We start from the raw sequence: 19,737 nt of genomic DNA, 5'->3' as shown, positions 1-19,737 counted from the left end.
TCAAACCCGTTGCTGAAGGTGCATACAATCAAGCTCGTCATATGAAGTAGCATGTTTTAGGGAAAAACAAGAGAATAGAAATGTGCCTCCAAAAGCATAATTTTCAATGAATGAAGAAACAAGGATCTGGGGCTATAAATACACTGGTCTGGATTCCAACTAGAAAAAGCCATTAAAAAGGATGATGAAATTTTAAGTTTTACATATAGGGACAACAAGGTAACAATGAACCTATACAAGACCCAAGTTAATTCATCATTTTAGTCTGGTGCACAGTTTTGAGCTTTTTATTTGAGGCCTAGAAATGAGCACCATGCAAAGAAAGCGTAATGTAGATGTAGTAGAATGGCATCAGGGATGAGAGAACGTGTAATTATGATTAGAGATGTGTGAGGGAAATAAAAACATTTACAAGGGAGAGGATGTTAAATGAATTTAAAGTCTTCAAAAATATGAAAATGTTAATAGTGAAAGATTAATTCCACCAGTGTACTGATAACAAGTTTAGAATTGGTACCAAAAGGAAGAGGTTAGAAAGCATTTCCTTTCAAGTAACAGGCTCATAATCCATGCTTTACCTCAAGTGCAATGAAGTCAAGTCAATAATTGTATTCAAAGGAAAATTAGCTAAACTAAAATAATAATAGGCACGAAAATCTGATTACAATAGGTAGATGGTAGCATATAGGCAATAGCACATGCACAACACAATGGGCTGAATTGCTTCATCTTGTGCTGAAATATATGTAGCGTGTGTTTGGGAATGATGTCTATATTTGTGAACTTCTCAATGTTAGACAGGTACTGAAATGAAGTGTTTCAGTACTTAAGAGGGGGTTTTTCCTATGAGGAAAATTTGAGTAGAAACAGCTTATACTTTCACGAGTTTAGAAGAATGAGAGGTGATCTCATTGAAACATGTAAGATTTTGAGAGGGCTTGAGAGATTAGATACCCACAGGTTGTTTCCCCTGGCTGGGAAGTTTACAATTAGAAGGATAAGGAGTTGGCCATTTCGGACAGAGATGAGGAGAAATTTCTTCATTTGAAAGAATTGTGAAACTTTGCAATTCTCTACTTTATATGGCTGTGGCAGCTAAGTCATTGAGGATATTCCAGGCTGAGATCGTTAGGTTTTTGGATTCTATGGGAAATGGGGATCCAGCAGGAAAATGGAATTAAGATCATAGATCAGCCATAATCTCATAAAATGGTGGAGCAGGCTCGCAGCACCATATGGTCTATTCCAGCTCGTATCTTTTATGTTCTATACAGCATTGCTGATAGTTGCATTGTGAAGTAGCCAGCAGGAGAGGCCCTTGAAGGGTAATTAGATGAAGGTGGTCATTAATTACATCCTGGAGTTTTAGTTCAAACCCCCCACCCCCACAGCAGGAATGTGAATATATAACCAAGGTATAACCAAGGTTTCCAGAGTGGAGACCACATATGTTGTCATATACTTAATTGCACACTACAGCCATAATCCAAGACACCAGTGACAAGGAAGACGGCATTGGGTAGCTATTGCACAATGCAGATCACCCTCTGTGTTGTGTACAAGGTAGCAAGTGACGCCTTAGTACAGTCTTGCTGTAGTATCAAACTCCAATTGAAAGTAGGCCTATTAAGGTCTGTATCACTATACAACTCAAGAGAGTTGCTCAGTATACTAGACCACTGACCATTCTATACCTCCTTGTGCTGGGTCATCAGATGGCCCTGTAACTGGTGTGACTGTATCTGACTCCTCAATGGTTTTTTGGTCTAGCTGGCCATCTACAGTCTACAGTCATTTACAAAGCAAGATGCGCCAGGCTGGATGGCCGAGAGATAGCAGCCACATCCATTCCTACTCCAGCACATACTGGTTGTTGGGCACTTCCTCAGCAAGTCCATTGACTTGTATGGGAGAAAATCTCAGGATAGTTATGGAGACAGTCATGTGAGACAGTGTGTAATGGCTCTCTCCATCCATCCCCAGCACGTTAAAGCCATAAAAGACAGTCTTTGTAGAATGGAGCCTTGGAGCTTGTGACAGGCGGTGAGTGATGCAGGGTCATGTGAGGTGCTGGCCTTGTCCCCAGTACTGGCAGCTGCAGCTTATTCCTGGGAGATGCATACAGGAAGAGACAGGAACACAAATTAGAATGCTGAGTGGAAGACATACCTTCCAACATAGCATGGTCCTTTGTCGTTCAGTGTTGAAGTGTATGGGAATAAGATTGGGCTTTAGCAGAAACACAAAATGGGCAAAAGTGAATCAGCAGCTCGCTTTACACCCTGTTTTGATCTATTTTCTTAGGCTAGACCTGGATGTGTTCAGGATTTTTGTGTATCTACCCCTCTGATAACTATCAATTAAAATATAAAATTTTCAATAAATAAATCTGAAAATTAGCTGTGAAAACTAAGATGTGTTGAAGTAGGAAACTCAGTGCTATATAGGCTGTATGTGTAGACTACCTGAGGAAAAGAAATAACTGTAAGGATAAATACTGCAATGCACACAATTAAGTAGAGTTATATAACAATACATTTTTAATTTCTTATTATTTTGTATGCTCATCTATTCCAGCATAAAATTATTGTATCATGAACAGAAGCCAATACGACACAGAAGGAAGTATTTATGTAACTGTGATGTGTAGTACACCTTTATTTGTCACACCTTGATTTACATACTTACAGCAAGGTATGTCATTATGGTAAGTGAGAGGCATAACTGTAATTCTTTATGATCTATCAGCAGCTGGTGAAGGACACACTGTTCTATGAGCCACAGGGGATCCAAAAGATATTCTGCCAGAGGCACACCAAGGTAGTTCAAAAACTATCTGAAGAATAAAATACAAATGTCCCCATTTGTGATACAAATATAAATGAATGATGAAGGTTAGAAGGAAATCACAGGGCAAAATCCTGTGCCATCATCAAGGTGAGGGGAGGCATTTAATCGGGCAGGCGGATGGGGACCCTGGCACCTTGCCACCCTCCATCCATGGACAGCCTACCAAAACAAAAACAGAATTACCTGGAAAAACTCAGCAGGTCTGGCAGCATCGGCAGAGAAGAAAAGAGTTGACGTTTCGAGTCCTCATGACCCTTCAACAGAAGACAGCCTACCAGCTCTGCCAATTGAAGCCCTTGAGTGCGCAGCAGGCTCACCTTGCAGGGAGCACAAGTAAACCCTGGTGTGTTTGCTTGCAGGCTCGCTGGGAGGGGGGAGTGTCCCCGTTCAAAGGACTCAGTGCCTGCTCAAGGGACCCGGCATCAGGAATGTGGTTTTGGGGAGGTGGGGGGGCCTCCTCCCTTCCATCTCTCTACTGGGACGCCCTCCCCACCATCAGTTACCTGTGCCTGAGTCACTCCTCAATCTGAGGCCCCGGTGGGTGTAGGACCGGCAGCAGCCACCACCTTCCCAATGGCACTGCTGAGAACAGAAGAGCTGCCGGACTCCGAATAGCCGGCAGTTCTCAGTGGGTGGGACTCCACAAGGTTGTGCCCACAATCCTTTTTGTAAAAGTTTATACCTAGCACAGGGTTCTGATGATGGGCTATACCTAAGATGCAACCCAATCTTCCTTTCAGATGCTAAGCTCGCTGCTCATTCCTAGCATATTTTATTTTTATTGTATGTGTCTATTTTCAGTTTTTTTAATCCCTTGTTGTCTTATCATGCACACTGCAACTTTTCTTCAAATTATTCGTTCCAGCATTTAATTCCTTTGTCACCAAATCAGCATATGTTATAGTGATGTTAATCTCACTTTTCTGTTAATCAATCAGTTTGAATAATGTTCATTTCTTTTCTTAAACTATAATATACATTTTGTTTCCTCAATAATCTTATGCATTCAGGATTACTCATTTAATTACAAGGCTGCTGGATTTCCTGTCAAAACAACAGAATGCATAAAAGGGTAAACAAAGATGATAAAAAAAATAAAACAATTTAAAATGCAGGCGGTTAAGACAGTGTCACAAATTAAAATGCTATACACTCATGACTGCACTCAAATTGTAAAAATGATTTAAATGTTTTCTTAAAACCTACATCATTTTGGTTGGAATTATTGGCTGGAATTGCATTTTGGAACTAAAGAGCAAAATTGTGAAGATTTACTGAATTTTGTTTGAAGAGGCGACTGCAATTTAAATTAGAAAATTAACTTTATTGCAGTGAGCTGGTGCTGACAACACTCTGGACAGCCTAGTAGACAAACAAGGAGCAGCACTGTTACACACTGAAATTCTGTTTCCTGTTGGTCTAATCTATTTCGATATCTCTAAGAAGAATTACAAGAATTTTACAACAATCAAAAGGAAAGTGCTTAACATTAGTAAATGGAATGCAACATTATTTGCAATTAAGCTAGAAACTCCTGGAAATTAGCTGTAACTCACACAGCCTCCGAAAGGGAGAGATAGGTTACCAGGAGAAATGGATGTGACGAGGGATCTTTGCCAAAGCTTTAATGTATCTTTTCAGATGCTGAAACTCTCCTGCGTTTCAAACCTCAAAGCCAAACAACATGTGAATAGTTTTTTATCCAGATTAATTGCCTTAACTGTCTCCCCCATTTTAGTATTTTCTTATCACATTCTTCTAATGCTGTTTTCTCACATGTACTGTTTTTCTCCATCCTTTTCTCTCCACCTTTAGATCCTTTCTATTAATCTTGATCACAAGCAAATGTAGCAAAAAAAAATCACATTTTAAACAAGACAAGGAGGTACAAATTAGATCTTGCTGTGCCCATCATACGGGTGCAAAATGGGCGCAAGGATCAAATCAGGGATCAGCGTCCACTTCCAATTATTACTTGAAAGATATCTGACCTGAGGCCTCAGTGGGTGTAGTATCAGCAGCAGCCACCACCTCCACTGTGGCGCTGCTGAGAACAGAAGAGCTGCCAGCTTCTGAATAGCCAATGGGCCATTTTTCAGATGTCCTTTGTGGCTGCCTAAAACCAGCATTAAGCCCCTTACATATGTAATTTAGAAGCCAGAAAATGCAAATCAAGCAGAATTGGGGCAGTGCAAAAGGAACACCTGCCTGACCCATTCTATGTTAACCCTGTAAATAATTGTGGAATCAATACAATTTGCACAGAGAAGGCAATCTTCCAGTGTGGAAAAGGCCCAACAGTGGGAAGTCACCAGATAAAAATAGGTAGTCAGGTATTACTGCAGGAATTAAAGGCCTGCAGAGACTGCAGTAACATTTGTTCGGTTAACCTATATGAGGAAGTTTTACAAACCTTGAGACAAAGGGGTTTAAAGATGATAAAGTCACACAAGTACCCAGTCGTGACCCAATATATGTGAGTTAATAAACGTGCACTATTTGTTGTATGGGTGTTTGGTGTGGATGCTGTTTAAGTGTTGAGTGTAAACTTGGTCATTTGCAACTTGAAAGAGATGCCCAGCTCTTTTATGCCAAGTTTCTTTTCAATGTTTTGCATAGGGTAACAGTACAGATTTAAAATGTTGAGAGGGAACAAAGTGCAGTGTACAAACTTGATTTAGCTACTGAATATAGGACACTTTTGGGTCACCTTACCTTTGTAACTCCCTTCTAGTCCATTACCTTCTTTCTCATTTGGATCTGGATCCAGGTTTTGTGGATTCCAGAGACTGCATTAAACTGTCCAAGCATCATGATCAGATCTGTTTTAGAGGGTGCCTTGGATTCCCTTGCAATGCATCTCATGCAACAGGACCTCAATTTCTACAATACAAAATCTAGTAGTTCTTCAGCTGTGATGTTCCATTTGATTCAAGTGTTCTGTAATACGAATCTCTTCACTCCATTCACCTTGCAAGACAATAATGTTCCAACTCTCAAGCTCTGATCATCTTAAAAAGCCTGCTGTTGACATTTAACTACTTGCAGGTGTGATGCCAAATTTCAGGGATGGCAAAGCCGGCTGCCAGATCCCCACAAGACCACAGCTGGAACTCAGCCTAAACATATAATGAGGGGCCAGGTCAAAAGTACAAGGACGACCAGAGACACATGGGCCAGGATTTTTCAGAAGGCGGAGTTTCCCATCCCGCCATCCAAAGAGTCAGCGGGGACACATCCCACTGACATTGCCTGCTGCGCAGCCATTTTGCGCTCCAATGAGCGTTCACTGGCTGCAGGCTGGACTTGCGCCCCTCGGTCAGGAGGAAATCCCACCTTAGAGATCTGCCAGTCAATCTGATTGGTTAGCAGACCTCTGGTCCCTGTAGCAACAGAACCTGCAGCGGACAGAAGTGGGACTTCATGCAGGCCATAGAGCCTAGAGCCTAAGAACCGTGAGTGCAGGCAAAGGTTAGTTTTCGGGGTCTCAGAGTGGGGAGGCCTCGGGGGGTGGAGAGTGGGGGATTGGGATATTAGGGGAAAGGCCAGGGGCCAGCGGAGAGAAGCCCAGTGACCACCGGACCTTTGTGGGTGGGGGGGGGGGGGGGGGGGGGGCCTGAAGTTAGAGGGCGGCTTCCGAAATCCAAATATTTTCAGACTTGCCCCACACCCGGGAAATCCTCCCACCAATCTAAAAATTGAGGATGGGCAGGAAACGGCCCTTCGGTGGTCAATAATTAACCACTTAAGGGCCTCAACTGGGAAAGGGCAGACGGCAGATCTGAGGCCTCTCCTATCCCAGCGTAAAATCACTGAGAGGTCAGGACGGGCAGGAATCCAGTGGGAAGCCCATTTATGCTAATTCACACTCACGCCCCACCTAAAAACCCGCTGGCCAGGGTGTGTGAAATTCAAGCGGTGTAGTCAGTGGAAATCCCACCATTCTACTTCCAGCCTATTTCCACAATCAGACTCTATACTTCTGTCTCTGGTTGCTAAACCAATTCTCAATTCATCTAGACTATTTAGCATCTATTCTGCATGGGCTTTAACCATCCCTATTTTTCAAATGACAAACGTTTTATTAAACAGCAGTGTCATGACTAGCAATTTAGACTCAGTGTAAACATTAAGGGCTTAACTTTTCCTGAATCTCAAAGCTTTACAGTAGGAAAAGAGAGATGGGATTTGTCACTTGCCACCCCCCACCCCCCACAACCCCCAATCAACTTTTCAGTGGAGCGAGGGTATAAAATTACTCAGATACACCTACTTCATCAAACCACCACCCCCACGGCTCAGCAGTGTACAATGCATCAATATATGGATAGGCATACTGGGAACAGATGAAGCATGCCCTTAAAATTTTCAACTTAGTGTCAACCTTTAAAAGGAATGCTTTAAAGGATGCAAGGTGAGTACTGATTCAAAAAAGGCAAAAAGCACTGCTGATTGACTTTAGTCTTCCCATGTAGAACTAGCAGAGGAGTGGGGAAAATGGAATGGCCACCCCTGCTGCCAGTGCAGGACCTGTCTCAGTTTCCCCTCACTGGCACATGGTAGCCAAGATGCCATTGCGCAGCACACTTACCATCGGCAGGTCATCAGCTGGGGGCTGGAAATTAAATGCTGCTGCAGTTTCTTAACGGTCTGCCGCAGCTTAAAAGGGAGTTGCCTTTCTTATGGCACAAGCAGGGAAGACAGGTTTTGGAGCTGCAGGACAAAGGTCAGGGGCAAGATGCGTTCCAGCAGGGCCCTGAAGTTTTCAGATACAAGTTTTTGAAAGGAGGCATGTCTTCTTCCCCTCAGATAGTCAGCAGATCTCAAACTGAACTGGTAAAAGGACATAAAAACAAAAAAGCTGCGGATTCTGTTTTTGTTCTGGTAAAAGGACATATTGAAGTGGCACAGTATGTGAACCCAAGCAGTACTCACACCAAAACCTGGCTACAGCACAGCAAGAAGTTTAAAGGCCTGACTAGGAGATCCAAGGTAAGACACCCTGTCACACCTCTCATTCTTTCTGATCTCCAAATCATAACCTGGCAAACTCACTGGGATAGAATTTCCATGGGGTTTCCTCAAGCTCCCTACACAAATTCCACTTAGTTTTAATACTCAGTTCAAGCCACAGGTGAACATTGGCCAATATGTAAATAAAAATAGGGATTAAATTCAGCAGATCCCACTTTTGAACACCCTGCACACAGATGCTAAGGTCTGACAGGCCTTGTGTATAGAGCCCTGGACCTCATCGTCATAAAGTTAGTGCAGCAGAGGGTATAAGTGCTCCAGGTTTGTAATCGGTAAGTGCTTATCCTGTGCGTCTGGGTAGGGGATCATTGGACGCCTTGCAGAAATGATCAGGTTGTAAGGAGGGAGGGATCGAGGGCCTGGGGGTGGCAGTGATTGATGCTGAGTTCCTGCTTTTTATTTTACTTACGCAGTGATTTGAGTTAGTTTTTCTGGAGACTGGCACTGGCTGTGTCAGGGTAAACCAAAGCTGCAGCAGGGAACTAAGGCAGGTGTTAGGCCCTGTATTTGTATATACAAAACAACCATCACCTGCTTCAGGCATGGATAAAGGATGTCCTGTTTTTCCCTTCCCCATATGGTTGGCAACAGTCCTCTAGTCAGAATTGTACATAAACCTCCCACCTGATATTTTGGTTCCTTAGGAGCCCATGTAACACCTGAAAAATAAATGCTACTCAGCACAATTTAACCTCCGTTAACTTTACTGCACTGATATTTGGGAGATTCTGGGCATCGATATGGGGAATAGGTGGACCGGTTTATCTGTCACAAGCTCACTTTCCAGTGTAGTTAGAGCTTTCTCTGCATTAATAATATATGGTCGTCAGTGTCCTCATGAGAAAAAGCACCATATATGAACATTCCAGAGACAGTTCTACCACAGAACGTGATGGTCCGCAATGGTGAAAGTTCCAACCCTCACAGAAACTGGTTTTGAAAAACCAAAACAGGAAATGAGGCTACCAAATGCATGAAAAAAATAAATAAGGTCCGAAATTAATGATCTAGCCCGACTGTGATAGCAACAGGGAGTGCAGCTATGGTAACGAGCAGCTGGACTAAAGAGCTCAGTCAACCATGCCCAGCTCAGCTTCATAACATCACACAACTCAAGCTAGTATTTGCATGGTCACTGTACGTGGAATGCTGTAGGAGGCCCATATTCTCCAATGTGAGATTCTGGGAATGGTACAACAATCTGCCTCGATGGATGATGGATCATCTGGAAGTTTAAGAAGCTTCCAGGAAGCCATGTAAAGAATCTGGCACTAACTGGCTTTCCAGCCACTCAGCAGCCGATTCTGGAATACCCTGCCTGAATGGAAATTTTGTTGTCCCCAGACAGCATATCTTCCTCATCGTTGGGACTCTTAAGAGGGGAACTTTTGTGGGATAGGCTGGATCTCTCTCTGTAATTCAAGCAGAAACCCTGTAGAAATAGCATGAATGGGCTCTGGTACATCCACAGTGCTCTCCAAAATATTCATGGTCTCTATAACAAATTACTGGAACTAGCTGATTGAGACTTATCTGTGAACACAAAAAATGGTAGCAAACAAAAATAACTGTTAGTTTAATGTCCATAGACTGAGAAGCAAAGTAAACTTGAAAAATACTAAAGATTTATTTGTAGTTAAGAGATTTTATTGTATGATTTTGGTGCTTTGTATGTTACATTCATGTGCATTGTTTTTTTTTGCCTGAAAGTTATCACGGTTAAAGTAAATGCAATTAGAACTTACTTGACCTCTGTGAATCCAGGATAGATGTTTTGACATCTGGTACAATTTTGAAGAGTTTCCCACTTGTTCCTCTGGTCAAGTTAAAGTTCTTCAGTGGCCTATCAGAATAATCATGTCTTTCTTCCTTCAACACTGCACTGGATTTTGCTTTGCAGCAATTGCCTCAGCCCATTAATTCTTTTCCAACAGTTCTGTACAATCTGACAAAGCTTGAACATTTTGTTGGGGTTATTTTTGTTACAGTTTTCCCAGAGTGTGCTCTTCCTTTTTGAAGGTGGCAGCAAACTGGATGTTCTAGGGAACTAAATGGGGTGCAGGGTTAATGAGGAAGAGAGTGTACATGATTTTTTTTCTGGCTGCTATTTTAACAAAGACATTACCAACAGGACTATTTCTGGAAGGCCTTATTGCCCAGAATGCAGATCACTAGCCAGCTGCACCAACCACCTATTCCAATTCAATACCTTTCTTGAAACTCATAATAAAATTAATTTTATGGTATACAGCACTGGATATATAGGACAATATATTCTAGATGCAATGCCTGTGATTTTTCAATAAGCCGGCTATTGTGTTTTTTCATTCAGTTACAGGACGTGGGCGCCACTGGGTAGGCCAGCATTTACTGCCCATCCATAATGGGAGGCCCAACCAGAAATTTCACCTGTAACGTATACAAGGCCTTCTATTCATTACAATATTTACATGCCATGTCCCTGCAGTACTAATGCAAGGAGGAACCATGATATTGAAAGTCATACATAGTACATCTCAGCTACAAGAAAATGCTGTCAAGGTGAAACTTGATAGAAGACAAGGTTAAAACAAGCATGAGGGAAAACATAGAATTAGTACAAGCAGCTGAAACACACGGACAAAATACTCAAAAGACTTAAGGTATTAGATCTGCAAGCATTTTGAAAAATTGGGAGGGAAAGAAAATTGCCATGCAGAGACTAATAAATGGAAAAAACATGAGTACTCACCTTCTCATCACTTTCATTTCTCTGAAAATAAAAACACAGGCAATATATATATAAAACCTTTGACCCAGGCACACAACGCAAGATCTGGTGAACGCAACCTATTTTTAACAAACTTGTCTGCGCCCATAAGTCAAAAGTAAATAACAGGAAAAGTTAAAAGGTGTCAAATTATCAAGCTGTTTGAGTTTGTAAGTACTAGTTTCACACCCAATCATTACACTGATATCAGGTCATCAGTACACAGGTACATGGGTTCTATGTTGAACTGCTAATGAGCATTAAGGGAATTTGAAGTCAAACATTCACTAATAAAACAGGGAAGCAGCAAACAACTAGTTGGTGCTCAAACACAATCATCCTGATATTAATAGCAGTAGGTTACGCAAGTAAAGTGGGGATGGAATGGAGTTCTGGTCAGGATGCTGTGAAGTTTTAATCCCACACTGTGCATCTTTTTATTTTCCAGTGGGTTCCCCATTCAAAGGCAAACCAATCAACAGACTTGGTTCCCTATTGGGCAGGAAATACATTATAGGAGGCCTCAGAAAAGGAATGACACATGACACATTAGTGAGAGTGTTGGATTTAGCACGGGGAGGGGGGGAGGTTCCAATCCCCAAAAAAGGTCAGATGGCAAAGGGGGGCAGTTGGGGGCGGAGGGAGAGAGAGAGAGAGGGAGGGGAGGGGGGGGAGGGGGAGGGAGAGAGAGAGAAAGAGAAAGAGAGATAGAGAGAGAGAGAGAGAGAGAGCTGGGGGCATTTGGGACCAATGGCAAGGATAAAGGTAGCTTTGTAGGTTGGAGGAAGCATTCTTGCTGCTCCTGACCCACAAGCAGTGCTATAAGGAAGCTTAGCTTTTCCTTGCCTCCAGTTCTGGTGCCACATTATAGGAAGGATGTGAATGCATTGGAGAGAGTGTAGAAGAGGTTAACAAGAATGGTTCCAAGGATGAGAAACTTCAGTTATGAAGATAGGTTGGAGAGGTTGGGACAGATCTCCTTGGAGAGAAGAAGGCTAAGAGAAGATTTGATAGAGGTGTTCAAAATCACAAGGGGGCTGGATAGAGTAGATAGGGAGAAACCACTCATAAAAGGATCAAGAACGAGAGGGCACAGGTTTAAAATGATTTGCAAAAGAAGCAAATCTAATGTGGGAAAAAAGTTTTCACGCAGTGAGTGGGTCAAGTCCGGAATGCACTGCCTGGCAGTGTGGTGGAGGCAGGTTCAATCAAGGTATTCAAGAATAGAAACAATGTGCAAGGGTTCGGGGAAAAGGCAGGAGAAGGGCACTAAGTCATAATGCTCATTTGGAGAGCCGGTGCAGACACGATGGGCCAAATGGCCTCCTTCTGCGCCGTTACATTCTGTGATTTGAGCTGCTGGACTCCCTTGGCCTGGAAAACCCGGATAGCCAGGGTTAAGCTTGTACGGTTGGCTAAACACAAGGCTCCCAGACCCACTAAAATATTTAACTGATTAACACATCTCCTATAAGTGGATTGATTGATCCCCCACCCCACATCCTGTCTCTGCTAAATCCAGAAATGGGCAGATTGGAGGAGAGTTTGAAATTTTAAGAAGTGTTAACATCTCCCCAACCCAATCCACCCATTCTGATGGGTTAAAATTGACCCCTCTGTGCCTTGGAGTGGTATTACATTAGTTCCTGCTATGAATTCTCACACTATAAATTCTTAATCTAAAGCCTCTGTCAGTCCCTCATAAGATCTTGTCAGGGAACCTGACAATTTACAAATGGCTTTCATGCCATTCCTTACATTGACTGAAGAGACCAAACAGAAGTTTACTTGCTCACCTTGTTACAGGACAGCACAGGGCACAGGAGGAGTGTGTATGAGAGGGAATCTAACTTAAAACAAGGTGAGAAAACAAAGGAGCATTGGGGTAGAGGGGCAACAGGATGAACAGATGTACAGTGGGCAGCTGCATTAGTAAAGACAACATTTAACATATCGAAACTAAATTATGTGAAATTAATTTAGTAGAAGTGCTTCAAATTGCTTCCTTTAATTTGAAGAACTAAAAGGATCCTTTTTAAACTTACATGTCAAGAAACATGAAGGACAAATTTCCTTGTCCTCCCTCCCACTCTGTACAGCAATGTGCCCTTCCAGACCAAACACAACCAAATTTCGTTGTCCTGGGTCTTTAATGTAGTACTTCTGTACACACGTCCCCACCCTTCCTCTGACATAGGCCTGCCTTGGTAACAGACCCAAACCCTGGCTTACAGCTGCGGGATTCAGCTCTTCTGGTTAGTATTGTAGCAGGCCTGAAGATCTGGTGGTCAGTGATCTAAGGTTTTTATTTGATTACCGTAAGAACACCCTCCCTCCCCCCACGGAATTGGTGAGGGATCCTGGCACAAGACCCCAGCTAGCATCTACAATCATCCCACAGTGGGATGTCCCATGGACCAATTTCAGAAAATAGAAGCAGGAGTCTGGGGACACTTTCAGTCCTTCGTTTACATTCAATGGATGCGGTGGTGTCCATTATTGGTCCAGGCCCATCCTGCAGGGGAAGTCCCAGATATCCAAAGGAATATAAAAGGTTTGAAACCCATCAGGTTCCATTCCTCTTAACCTCAACCTTGTAGTTGGGAAATCGGTATTCCCTGTGGAAAAAGAATGAAAATACCCAAAGCTTCCTTATACAGACCATTGTTTTCATACAATCAGCATTTCGCTACCTTAATTATCAACTTATTCATAAGTTCTAATACTTATACTCATTAGCACAATGATGATAATAATATTTTATCACTAGGGAATCAATGTACATCCTACCTGCCACTGGTTTCCTGTCTGACCAGACACTAATGATGCAGAGAGGCCCCGAAGGCTGTTTTTCACAGTTGTCCCTCCCAGTGTGGAGCTTACGTCAGAAGCAGGTGAATCCCCTGCCACCGCCACCTGGTACTGGGGATAGTTGTATAAATTGTTGTAGTAAGCTGGGTAGAGAGATGGCTGATAGAAGTTGCTGTAGTAGGATGAGTCCACTACCAGGTCTGGGGTGGCCTCCAGGTGCCCTCTGCTGGTTATAGAAGGGATATCCTGGAGATGCAAACGCCCCTCTGTAAAGGGAAAAAAAGAAAAGATGAATGTACTACAATTATGCACATTTACCAGTTTTAAGCAACATTCATATCTAAATAAGATTTTAAAGTCACATATAACTCAATGTGTGTTCAGAATATATATGGTTCGAAATAATGTGTTAAATTTTTTTAAGTTAATCCCTCTGCAAAACAGCAAGCAGAAGAATATTAAGCAACATACATTCAGTTATTCTTTCACCAGATTTTTTTCCCCTGAGCAAAACAACAATGTGCATTTATGTAGAGCTTTTAAGAACATAAGAGTAGGAGTAGGCCATACAGCCTTTTGAGCCTGCTTTGACATTCAGTAAGATCATGGCCTCAACTATACTTTCCCTCCAGCTCCCCATAAGCCTTGACACCCATTTTAGGTTAAAAATATGTCTCAGTCTTTAATATGTTCAATGATGCAGCCACCACAGCTCCATGGGGTAGAAAATACAAAAGATTCATGACTCTCGGGGAGAAAGAATTACTCCTCATCTCTATCTTAAATTAGTTTGCCTTGTATTTTTTCTCTAGTGATAGTAATTATTTTCTTTGTTCCTTTTTGTCCCCCGATGTTCTATCATTATTGGGATGCTTTTAGTGTCTTCTACCTTGACGATGGATACAAAACATTTGTTTAAAGTTTCTTCCATTTCCTTGTTTCCCATGATTTATTTCCCAGTCTCATTGTCTAAGCTACTCTCCTTTTTATATACTTGTAGAAGCTCACATTATTTTTATATTGTTCACTCATTTACTCAATCTGTTTTTTCCTTTTTTATTACTTACATAGCAAATTAACACAGCAAAATGTCCCAAGGTACTTCACAGGAGTGTTATCAAACAAAGATAGACACAAAGCCATGTTCAGTGATATTAGGTCAGATGACCAAAACTTTGGGCAAAGAAGTAGGTTTTAAAGGAGCACAGAGGTAGAGAGATGTAGAGATTCAGAGAGGGAATTCCAGAAATTAGGTTCAAATCAGCTTAAGGCAGAGCCAGCAACAGTGGAGTCATTAAAATCAAGGATGCACAAGAGTCTAGAATTTATGCAGTGCAGATATCTTGGAGGTCATGAGTCTGTAGTAAATTTCAGAGATAGGGAGGGGTGAGGCCATGGAGGGATTTAAAAGCAAGGCATTGCCAGACCACGAGCCAATGTAGGTAGTAAGCTCAGGGCAATCTGAATGAATAAGTCTGGCAGCATCAGCGGAGAAGAAAAGAGTTGGCGTTTCGAGTCCTCATGACCTTTCAACAGAACTGGTTCTGTCCAAGGGTCTTGAGGACTCGAAACATCAGCTCTTTTCTTCTCTGCCGATGCTGCCAGTTTGCTGAATTTTCCAGGTAATTCTGTTTTTGTTTTGGATTTCCAGCATCCGCAGTTTTTTGTTTTTATCTGGATGAATAGGACTTGTTGTGAGTAAGGGTACAGACAGCAGAGCTTTAGATGACCTCAAGTTTGCTGAGGGTGAAAAATGGGAGGCCAGCTAGCAGAGAGTGGGAATAGTCGAGTCTAGAGCTGAACAAGTTATAACTGAAGGTTTAGGCAGCAGGTTAGGCAGCAGGTAAAGCTGAGGCAGGTGCAGAGATGGGTTACGTTACAGAGGTGGTCTTGTTGATGGTGCAGGAAAGGGATTAGAAGTTATCACAAGGTCAAATAAGACATCGAGCTTGCAAAATGGTCTGATTCACTCTCAGACAGTGGCCAGTGAAAGGGGTGGAATTGGTGGCTCGGGACTGGAGTTTGTACTGGAAGACAATAGCTTCAATCTTCCCATCAATTAGTTGGAGGAAATTTCTGCTCATCCAGTTTTGGATGTCAGGCTAGCAGCTTGCCAAATTAGAGGCAGCGAAGGGGTAGAGAGAGGAGGGGGAGGTAGAGCTGGATGCCATCAGTATCAAAAATAATTAAAATAAATACCTAAAACACACACCTGTATAATTAAGAAAAATATAACTTTTAGCTGTATTTGTGGGTGGCACTAGCATTTAATAAACACAGTAAATTGCAGTATATATAGAAATTACTCTAAATTAAGAAAATAATTAAAATAAATTAGTAAATTAAAATAATTTAGTAAATAAACTTTATATAAAGTGTTTACTACAGTATTTAAGGTGTGTCAGTGCAGCTCAGCCATGTGGAAAGTGCATCCTGTGGGATGTGGGAAGTTGTGCAGGCACAGAGTGCCCTCGCTGACTACATCTTGCAGGAAATGTCACCAGCTGCAGAAACCTGAGCACAAGTTGCAGAGCTTGAGCAGCAGCCGGAGTCATTGTGGCTGAGGATTCCATGGTTAACTCATTTACAAAGATGGTTATACCGCAGCTAAGAAGTACATAGGCAGAGAAGGAATGGGTGACCACTGGAGTATCTAAGAGAAACAGGCAGGTCGTGCAGAAATCCCAAGGCTTTTCGCTCCCGAGGCTCGCTTTCTAACCACTTTTCTATTTTGATACTGATGAGTGAGAACTGTAGCAAAAGCCAAAGTCTGCGGCACCATAGAAGACTCAGCTGCACGGGGTGTGTGGGGTGGGGGGGGAGGATGAGGAAGAGTGGAAGTGCTATAGTAGTAAGGGATTCCATAGTTAGGGGAGCATACAGGTGTTTCTGTGGCTGTCAACGTGATTCCAGGATGGTATGTTGCCTCCCAGTGCCAGGGTCAAGGATTTCATAGAGTGGCTGCAGCACATTCTTCTGGGGAAGGGTGAACAGCCAGAGCTCATGGTCCACACTGGGACCAATGACATAGATAGGAAAAGGGATGAGGTCCTGAAGGCAGATTTTAGGAAGTTAGGAAGGGAGTTAAAAAGCAGGACTGCAAGAGCGGTAATCTCAGGATTACACCCAGTGCCACATGCTAGTGAGCATAAGAATAGGAAGATTGAGCAGTTCAATACATAGCTGGAGAAATGGAGTAGGAGGGAGGGCTTTAGATTCCTGAGGCACTGGGATCAGTTCTGGGGCAGGTGGGACCTTTAGAAGAAGGATGTGTTACACATAAACAGGACTGGGGCTAATGTCCATGTGTGAAGGTTTGCTAGTGCTGTTGGGGAGGATTTAACTAGGTTGGCAGGGGGGATGGGAACCTGAGGGGAAATTGAGTGCAGAGGAGAAAAACTGGCAGTGGCAAGTAGAGAAGTATCAACTGATAACAAGGACATATCAAAGAATAGTATCATGGTAGATAGAATACTTCCATAGAATTAAGAGTAGATAGAGTTTGATAGAATTAGAGTAAGCAATAGTAAGATGGGGGTCAGAATAAGGGGGAAAGTTAAAAAGCCTGAATCAGGGCTAATGTGCGTGTATGTGAATGCACAGAGTGCGGTTAATAAGATTGGTGAACTGCAGGCACAGGTTGACAAATAGAATTATTATATTATTGCTATAACAGAGACCTGGGTCAAAGAAGGGCAGGACTTGATGTTAAATGCTCCTGGGTACAAAGTGTTTAGGAGGGACGGGAAAGGAAGAAAAGGTGGGTGGGTGGGGTGTGACAATATTGATTAAAGATGGCATTACAGTACTGGAGAGAGAGGATGTTGCAGGGTGGTCAAGGACCGAATCTCTCTGGCTAGAGGTAAGGAATGAAAAAGGTGAAATAAGCACACCAATGAAATAACATTGATTGGTGTGATATATAGACCACCAATAGTAGAAGGGATGTAGAGAAACAAATTTGCAAAGAAATTACAGAGAGGTGCAAGAATTATAGAGTAATCATAATGGGCGACTTCAATTATCCAAATATAGACTGGGATAGGAATAGTAGAAAGGGACAAGAGGTGGGCGAGAGCTCCTGGAATGTGTTCAAAATAATTTTCTGCAGCAGTACGTTTCCAGTCCAATGCGAGGGCATGCACTTTTGGACCTGGTTCTAGGGAATGAGTTGGCCCAAGTGGATCAAATACCAGTGGGGAAGCCTCTAGGGGACAGTGACCATTGTATCAAAAGGTTTAGGTTAATCATGGAAAAGGACAGGGAACAATCCAGAGCAGGGATAATTAATGGGGGAAAAACCAGCTTCGATGGGATAAGAACGCACCTGAGTCAAGTGAGTTGGAATCAAATGTTGGCAGAAAAGACTGTGGCTGATCAATGAGCCATCTTCAAAGAAACAGTGTTGCAGGCAATGTCAAGGTATATTCCCTTGAAGGGGAAAGGTAGGACAAATAAATCCTGAGTGCCCAGGATGACGAGAGAGACAAAGATAAAGATGAAAAAGAAGTGCACATTTGACAGACGTCAGGTAGAAAATTCAATGGAGAGCCAGGCTGAATATAGAAGGACCAGAGGGGAAGGGAAGAAACTAAAAAGAAAAGCAAGGAGAGAGCATGCAAACGGGCTGGCAGCCATCATAAGAGGCAATCCCAAAGTCTTCTATAAGCATGTAAATAATAAAAGGGTAGCATAAGAAAGATTAGGGCCGATTTGGGACAAAAAAGGGGACTTCAATGTGGAGGATGAAGAAATAGCGGAGGTATTGAACGAGTGCTTTGCATCTGTCTTCACAAAGGAAGAAGATGCGACCCAGACTGAAGTGAGAGGAAGTAACTGATACACTGGAAGAACTTACAGTTGAGCATAAGGAGGTGTTGAAAAGGCTATCTTTACCTAAAATAGATAAGGTACCAGGACTGGATGAGATGCATCCAAGTGTACAGAGGAATGTGAGAGTGGAAATTGCAGAGGCACTAATGATAATCTTCCAGTCTTTCGTAGACAGAGGGGAGGTGCCAGAGGACTGGAGAATTGCGAATGTGACACCCTTGTTCAAAAAAGGGTGCAAGGATAAAGCTGGCAACCACAGACCTGTCAGTCTGGCCTCAGTAGTGGGAAAACTTCTGGAAACTATAGTGTGAGGTAAAATCAATAGTCGCTTAGACAAGTGCAGGATAATTAAGGAAAGCCAGCATGGATTCATTAAGGGAAAATCATGTTTAACTAACTTGCCGGAGTTTTTGGAGAATGTAACAGAGAAGGTTGATAAGGGAAACACTGTTGATGTGGTGTATATGGATTTTCAAAAGGCATTTGATACAGTATCACACGAGAGACTTGTGAGCAAAATTCTAGATTATGGAATAAAAGGGAAAGTAGGCACTTGGATAAGAAATTGGCTGAGTGACGGGAAACAGAGAATAGTGATAAATGGTTATTTTTCAGGTTGGAGGAGGTTTGTAGTGGAGTTCCCCAGGGGTCAGTGTTGGGACCCTTGCTCTTTCTGATATATATTAATGATCTAGACTGTGGTGTGCAGGGCATGATTTCAAAACTTGCAGGTAATACTAAGATTGGAAGTGTTGTCAACTGTGACTGGGGTAGTCTTGAACTTCAAAAAGACACAGACATGTTGGTAGATTGGGCAGACAAGTGGCAGATGAAGTTCAATGCAGAGAAGTTGTGAGGTGATTCATTTTGGCAGGAAAGATGTGGTGCGACAGTATAAAATAAAGAGAGACCCTCTAAATGAGGTGTAGGAACAAAGGGACCTCGGTGTGTACATACATAGGCCACTGAAGATGGCAAGGCATGTTGACTGAGCAGTTAATAAAATATATAGTATCTTAGGCTTTACTAATAGGGGCATTGAGTACAATGGAGGTCATGTTAAACTCGCACAAGACACTAGTTAGGCCCTCATCTGGAGTACTGCATCCAGTTCTGGGCACCATACTTGAGGAAGGATATGAAGGCATTGGAGAGAGTACAGAGGAGATTTAAAAGGGTGATTCCAGGGATAAAGAACTGTAGCCATGAAGATAGGTTGGAGAGGTTGGGACTGTTTTCTTTGGAGAAAAGAAGGCTGAGAGGAGACTTGATAGAGGACAGAGTAAATAGTGAGAAACTGCTCCTCCTCAAGGCTGCATCAAGAACTGGAGGGCACAGATTCAAAATAATTGACAAAAGGAGTAAATGTGATGTCAGGAAAAATTTTTTCACCCAGAGGATAGTTGGAGTCTGGAATGAACTGCCTGAAAGGGTGGTGGAGGCAGGTTCGATCGAGATAT

General features: G+C 42.5%; 1 protein-coding gene across 1 annotated transcript in view; it reads right to left on the bottom strand.

Moving 5' to 3' along the window:
* Nucleotides 1–19,737, bottom strand: part of dmrt1 (doublesex and mab-3 related transcription factor 1) — a 151,610-nt gene that overhangs the window by 25,716 nt on the left and 106,157 nt on the right. Inside the window, exon 4 of the mRNA XM_041185285.1 lies at nucleotides 13,424–13,708. Coding sequence (XP_041041219.1) covers nucleotides 13,424–13,708 — 285 coding nt within the window. The remainder of the gene's footprint in view (nucleotides 1–13,423; nucleotides 13,709–19,737) is intronic.

The sequence above is a fragment of the Carcharodon carcharias genome, chromosome 4 (genome assembly GCF_017639515.1).
Source record: "Carcharodon carcharias isolate sCarCar2 chromosome 4, sCarCar2.pri, whole genome shotgun sequence".
Classification (NCBI taxonomy): domain Eukaryota; kingdom Metazoa; phylum Chordata; class Chondrichthyes; order Lamniformes; family Lamnidae; genus Carcharodon; species Carcharodon carcharias.
Note: the sequence above shows the minus strand (reverse complement) of the source record. Positions and strands in the feature narration are given on the sequence as shown.